Source organism: Aedes albopictus, chromosome 1 (assembly GCF_035046485.1).
Source record: "Aedes albopictus strain Foshan chromosome 1, AalbF5, whole genome shotgun sequence".
Classification (NCBI taxonomy): Eukaryota; Metazoa; Arthropoda; class Insecta; order Diptera; family Culicidae; genus Aedes; species Aedes albopictus.
The window spans coordinates 90,566,581-90,574,077 of record NC_085136.1 but is presented as its reverse complement, the minus strand read 5'-3'; the positions used below and the strand labels follow the sequence as shown (position 1 = coordinate 90,574,077).

The 7,497-nt window shown below is 43.4% G+C and overlaps 1 protein-coding gene across 5 annotated transcripts in view; it reads left to right on the top strand.

Moving 5' to 3' along the window:
• The first annotated feature begins 4,639 nt into the window (after positions 1 to 4,639).
• LOC109427393 (neuroglian) overlaps positions 4,640 to 7,497 on the top strand; it is a 119,186-nt gene continuing 116,328 nt past the window's right edge. For 4 of the 5 annotated variants that reach the window (XM_062845007.1, XM_062845010.1, XM_062845009.1 and 1 more), the window contains exon 1: positions 4,641 to 4,907. In XM_062845007.1, coding sequence (XP_062700991.1) covers positions 4,823 to 4,907 — 85 coding nt within the window. In that variant the 5' untranslated portion in view covers positions 4,641 to 4,822. Of the gene's footprint in view, positions 4,908 to 7,497 lie in introns of all 5 variants that reach the window. The other variant, XM_062845006.1, reaches the window with a different exon arrangement.

The window sequence follows — 7,497 nt, the reverse complement described above, 5'->3', positions numbered from 1 at the left end:
AGGGTCACTTTGGGTCCTGGCGTAGACACTGCGATTCTACACGGTTTATACGGTGGGTAGACCGGACCTCACTCTCCGAGCACTAAACTTTTACACCCGGGGCTCTTCAAGACTCCACACTTGAAGAATCTACGCACTCAACTTCTTTTTCCCTTGTTAAAACACTATCGCTTCACCAGGTGCTGCCAGGAACTTTTCTTCTCCAGATGTTGATTGCTTCCTATCCCAACCATCACTCCTCCTTTTTTTCCCAATCGATCCGCTCATCCCATCTCATACAAAAATCCTCTCCTCGCTCTCCCTCCTTCCTCGTCCTGTTGTACCCCCCCCCCCTCCGTTAATTCTCTGGTTGTTGCTCACTACCGGATTTGGTGGTGCTGTATCCATTGTTTGTTCCCTTTTTTTTAATGCAAAGCGGGGGACCTACGGCTGGGTTTTAACAAATATTTTGAGTTCAACTTGAAATCTGTTCAGGGGTTCTCAACTTTAATCGTTTTTTTTTACATCGATCAAACATTTGATTACTTAACTAACAATAGGATATTTTTTAATTCTTTCTAACAATTTTTATTTTATTTTATTTTATTTACAATAAGATTATGCCACAATATGATTTTAAGAGATTTACTGATAACAATTTTTAGACTATTTACAGGACCAGACTTTCTAATTTAGCCTTACCACTGTTGTCACCGATATTGTCGGTAACAATTCTCCCCTCGACCGAGAAGAAAAATTGTTCCGACAATTTTTCGTTGGAAATCAGTTTCGCCCCATAACGACCAACAATCCTTATGCCAATTATGGGACTGGATCTTATTAATGGAATCCGCGTTCCTTGTTAATGAGTATCGGTCATTCGCATACAGTAGACATGCATCACTTTGTTCACTATTCATTAGTGTTTGTTGTGGAGCAAATAAGCGTAAATTCACTCATTTTATTGATCATAGTACGGAACAACATACATATATCCAATTTTAAAACTTACTTTTATTACCCATTCATTTAGAATTACTTCAAAACTTTCATACATAGACGCGTCCGCCATCTTCATTCAACAAAACAATTACCCTCACGAACATGCCCTTATTCTAATTTAAAACACTAATCTAAACTTACTAATCTTTATTACCAGTGACTAAATTTGTATACGTCAGCTTGGTATGTGATACTAAAGCTAGTGACAAAATTACACATCAGCATAGCTTGTCTAAACCTAAGCACCAGTGACTAGATCAGTTTACGTCAGCATGGTGATGAAACTTGTAACCAGTGACTAAATAGTTTCACGTCAGCATGGCTTACTTTAGACTTCTAGGCAACACTGCCTTGAAATCAATTTGAAAATTTGTTTCTACATTCTCCGAATTCTAAACACCTAGTTTGGAATTGGAGTCAATTAGAAAAAATGTTGACTACTAAACGCACTCACACGCTCTATCATAAAGAGATGTGAGTCGTTCTTCCACTTCGAAGTGTGGGTGTGTTGTTAAAGACTGTACGAGCGACACTGCAGCTGTCATACTCGGTATCAGCTGATCAGCGGCGAATGCATTTTCGAACGTAAACATTGCTTCGCTAAATTAGATAGAGTGCTAACGATTTAATAGAATTTGTTACTAATTTTTGTATGATCCCCTTTTCTATGAACTCTACTTTGAGGGAAATCAGTTCTACCGCGTGCAACGATAATAGGGGCAGCAAATTGCGCTCTATTGGTGTCTATTTATCTCCAACATTCACAATAAAGGCTGAGCTCAGTGCAAAACTGAACGAAGGAAAATCATCTCTACTCTCTCTCTCGGTTGAGTTTTCGATTATAATCCATAACAGCTCTTCCCGTTTAGAGGCTGTTTCTGGGACGTTGCTAGTAAATCTGTTAAGGTAATCTATACAGTGGTTACGAATACCAGTATTTAAACTGATAAAACACATGATTCCACCGGCGGTTTACATGCATTACCGGTGGATTGGGATTATGATAATGTGTGGGCTCGTGTCTTTCAAAGCCACAAGCCACGTACTCAAAGACGGGTGGCACCCATACTGTCACCAACGACGTTAATCTGGAGGTTTCCGATCTGGAGTTTTCAGTACCAGACATTTCAGTTGCTCAATCCTACCTGGTTTCTTTTCCCAGTGTTAGGTGAATAAGGGGTGGGTTTCAATAAAAATTTAACGTTGGCCTTAATCGGAGTGGGTTCGAGAGTATAATGACGAGATGTAATAACACACTCAAAAAATATATGGAACAAGGAAGGCTCTTTGAAAGTTGCGGGTGTTGAAAGGGTTGGTACTTAATACAGCATTGGAGCTGGAATGTTCGATTATGACGTGTTTTGTTGAAGGAAGTTGTCTTGAGACTATACTATAACGGTCAATTTCGTCTGTCTACGCACATGCTTGGCCGAATTTTCCAGACCTGTCTTCGCCAAATCGAATCCGGCATTGCTCGTACTGGTTTGACATGCAAAAAAAAACAAATAGCTCCGACATGTGATGAGTGAACGTTGGCCTACAACTCCGGCAAAGAACGTGCACCGAATAGCGAGCAAAAGTGTGATGTCTTTCCACAATAGAAATTCCTAAACTCACAACAAGCAACACAATAGTTTTTTTTTCAATAGATTCTAACAGTCGTAAATTGGCTAGATCATGCAAGCCGTTCGTGGCATAAACTGAAATCGAGGCAAGTGTAGGGTTGATCTCGAGTCTCCCCGAGGTAGGAAGAATATTTCAATCATTCGATTGAAATATTCTAACCTATAAACTTTAGAAGGATCGCCAATTGTAACTGCTGATGGGACGCTCCACGCGTCCTGTGGCATCGGCGTCCATACGCCCAGGCCAGCTCACCTTTGAAGTCCCTCAGGGTCGGCATTGACCAGGGGGAAACCCGAGCAATCCTACACTTACCTGCCAACTGAACAAACAGCGAACAATAGGGGAGGCCAAATTAACAGTTTGGAAGAAACTCTCTTGTTTTTTTTTTATAATAAAAGATATAAATTTAGTTAACCTACATATATTCTGGGTCGTGAAGGGTTAGTTGTACATGTTTTTGTTTGATCGTTGGGGCCCATTGGTGTCGATGTCGGTGGAAGGGGAGGAGAGGACGTACCTGCTGAAGCACATGGCGTCGTCGCGGGGTGTTGAGCCACGGAGAGAACGGAGAGGACGGCGCCTCGGGCGCCGGTTAGCTTCCAGCCGGATTCGGAATTGACGGTCGAACGCCCGATATCGGTAGTGGCGATGGCTGGGCGGGATGCTTAGCCGTTGGAGATGCACGCCGTGCACAATAGGGTGAAGGGTCAAAATCCTGGCGAAAATTCAACCATTCCCATAGACCATTGACGGTAGGTCTAGGGATCTTTAACACAAGTTGCTAACGACCCTGGCACGGGATCGTAATAGCCACACTTCAAACTTATGTCCGTACTACACTTCACTTGGGCTCGGCGGCACTCTTCAAAAACACATGTGGCTTCTTTGCTATCCCAGACTACAGTTCCTTAACAATATCCACTCTTCATCCGATAATCCTCATCTCCCGCTTAAAATCCTCGCTCCTCACTCTCCTCCCATCCTACTCCATTCATCCCCTCCTTCCATAGTCTTTTATTTCATCAGGTTTAGTGTTATCGTGTTCACATTTCTTCCCTTTCCAAAACAGGTTCAAAACTAGGGGTACATCATTCGGTTTAATGGAATTTTGAATTTAATTTACTAACAGTGATTCTCAAATTATCTTTTTTTTTTTTTACTAATAATACTAATATTACAAAGTTTTATTTTAAATAATTGCATGAAAAAAACTAATTTTACTAACATATATTTTATTTATTTTAATTTTAACACAAAAAAGGTTTATATTTAACAAATCTAATAAAAAACTAACAAAAATTTTAAACATATAAACATAACTTGACCTCTCACTTTTATTGTTGCCGATATTGTCGGTAACAAAGCCTAGTTTTGTTTATCAAATGATTTCATTATTTCAATTCTGAAAAGTTGAATTGAGGTCGATTGTCTGACATCATCTTTCTAAAGAGGAGACTATTCCTGGCTTTGAATGAAATTTCCGCATAATATGCAGATGGCACAAGACATCGTAAATAACATATCAACTCTTTACAAGTGCTTCAACGAGATTCTCCATTGGACATCCGGAGGACGATTTCCAGTCTCGCAGCAGCCACAGTCAGCCTGCCTTCGTTCGACATCCAGCAGAACCAGTTAACGAGATTTGCATAACAGGCAACTTTGAGTGTCTTTCAGTCCGGTAATCGGTCGGTCGTCTGTTTGGCGCTCGTTCAACTCAATCCCGCGCCAACGGACGACGACAACGATGACGACGTCTCAAGTCAAGTTCATTGCTGTTGTGCCCGTCGCCGTCACTTAACCACATCCCATCTCTATTCCCGGTTCTGTTATCTACTATGCGCTTGACAATCTGTAGCAGTGGCTCTAGAGAACGGCAGCGATTCGACGCGAGATGTCGACGACGGTCTGATATCTCAGTCTCTCGCTACTCTATTGATGATGATGATCCAAACAATGCCAATTTATTTTTATACCATTTTACTGGTATGCACTCTAACCAACCATCATTACTGATTTCTCCTCCCTTTACTTTTTCTTTCTATTTACAGCTTGACGGGAGTCGCAGTCGACGTCTTGGCCGTAGCCGCCTTGGTGCGGTGTAGGAATAAGGATTTTGTTGAAAACAAGTGTGAAGTGTGATTTTGGGGGGTATTGTGTGCAACGAAAAGTAGCTAGCACAGTGATTTAGGCGCAGACGCAAATTAGCAGCACCATGTGGACATTCCGTAGTAGGGACGGCGGGTTCGTCCTGCTACTGGTGGTGACGGCCGTCAATGTGATCGCCGTGCAGAGTTTGAGTAAGTATTCGGTTAGGCAATCTCATAAATGGTGATTGCGGTTGTTCGACTGCAGTGAGTCAGCCGGCAAAAATTGATATTCATGGTGAAGGTTCTTTGCAGAACTTAATAGGGCGCAAGTGTGGATAGTTGCTATTGATCGGAAATTGCAAATTCAGCCAACATTGCCTTATGCGCGATTTTGCGCCTTTCGTATGTAAGGCCAAATACGGAGGCAATTAGCACTCTGCCCGATGAGGATTTCATTAGAGTATGTATTCAAGTTAAGAACATATATTTGGATAGAGCTTCCGGATATGCTTAACAGACTTACTGCGCTGCCATAGTGCCGCGCCAAAGTGAGAGTGGGAGTGCGTGTACAAAGGATTTTCGTGGATTTGCTGTTGTTGATATTCTTCTTTGCGGCTTCGCACACGCGCACTCCCACTCTCACTCCTAACTATAACGGCACCCTTAGTCTTACACAATAAAAAGATAGTCATCATATTCATTGAAATTAGAAATCAGAGTGCGATTGATAGAAGGCCACTTAAATAGGTTGCCGACATCATGCGTCATTCGAAATTAAAATTATTCATCGGTTGGTAAGTTCTGAATAGTTCTCTTGAAATCAGTCGTAACAAATAAGCAGTAGGAAGTCAACATTACGATTACGATGAGCAACTCAATGACGACGTTGCAAGCACCGAAGGTGGCGTGGTAACAGATCTAGGAGTACGATTTCCAGCCCTTCCAGCGAGAAAGATTTCCAGCCCCTAACCTCCAAGAAATTGAAGAGGAGGTTAGCCGGTTGAAAAACAACAAAGCCGCTGGAGCAGATCAACTACCAAAGCGAGTTACTAAAATACAGTGGAGAAGCCCTGGTGAGAGCACTGCACTACAAGAGTGGATGGAAGGTATCTTGTGTCCCATCTACACAAGTTGGATTGCGGGAACTATCGCGCGATCACACTACTGAGCGCTGCCTACAAGGTACTCTCTCAAATTTTATGCCGCCGTCTATCACCGATTGCAAGAGAGTTCGTGGGGCAAATCAGGCTGGATTCTGGGATAACGTGCTACAACGGACCAGATGTTCGCCATCCACCAGGTGTTGCAGAAATGCCGCGAATACAACGTGTCCACACATCACTTGTTCATCGATTTCAAATCGGCGTGTGATACAATCGATCGAGAACAGCTATGGCAGATTAGGCACGATTACGTATTCCCGGATAAACTGATACGATTGATCAAGGCGACGATGGATCGAGTGTTGGGAGTAATTCGAGTATCAGGGACACTCTCGAGTCCCTTTGAATCTCGCAGAGGGTTACGGCAGGGTGATGGTCTTTCGTGCTTGCCGTTCAACATTGCTTTAGAGGGTGTAATTAGGAGAGCGGGGATAAACACGAGTGGAACGATTTTCACGAAGTCCGTTCAGCTGCTTGGTTTCGCTGATGATATTGATATTATAGCTCGTAAATTTGAGACGATGGCGAAAACGTACATCCGACTAAAGAGTGAAGCTAGGCGAATCGGATTAGTATTTAATGTGTCGAAGAGAAAGTACATGATGGCAAACGCCACCCCGAATTTATATCGACGGTGATGAAATCGAGGCAGTTGAAGAATTCGTGTACTTGGGCTCACTGGTGACCGCCGACAACGACACCAGCAAAGAAATTCAGAGACGCATTGTGGCAGGAAATGAGCTTACTTTGAACTCCGCAGAACTCTACGATCGAACAAAGTTCGCCGTCACACGAAGTTAACTATCTACAAAACGCTGATTAGACCAGTAGTCCTCTATGGGCACGAAACATGGACCCTACCTGCAGAGAACCAACGCGCCCTTGGAGTTTTCGAACGGAAGGTGTTGCGTACCACCTACGGCGGGGTGCAGATGGAAGACGAGACTTGGAGAAGGCGAATGAACCACGAGCTGCATCAGCTGCTGAGAGAACCAATCATCGTCCACACCGCGAAAATCGGGAGGCTGCGGTGGGCGGGTCACGTCATCAGGATGTCGGATAGCAACCCGACTAAAATAATTCTCGAGAGTCATCCGACCGGTACAAGAAGACGTGGAGCACAGCGAGCTCGGTGGGTCGACCAAGTGGTGGACGATCTGCGGACCCTACGCAGAGTGCGGAACTGGAGACAAACAGCCATGGACTGAGTGGAATGGAGACGGCTACTATGTACAGCAGAGGCCACCCAGGCCTTAGCCTGATCGGTAAGGTAAGGTAAGGAAGTCAACAATATAATACGAATCGCTACTAATGCGCAATGATCATCATGGAAGTGTACATGATTGGTCAGGAGGAGTAATACAGATAAATTATTGAAAAGCTCTGTGCCCACTAACTGGCAAATAAGAGCAACTGACTCAAAGATTTCGCAGATTCCAATAACATAACCACCCGTTCCGAAGGTCATCCTTTCAGAAAAAGCCTATCCTATTGTTGCGGCTGCTAAGCAGATCACTATTGCAGACGGAATCACAAGAAATCGACCACGTTATGATTGATAAAAGACCACTTCTCCGACATGATCGTCGTTAGAAACTATCGTGTCGTTAACTACCAGGTGGTGGTCGAATTGCACG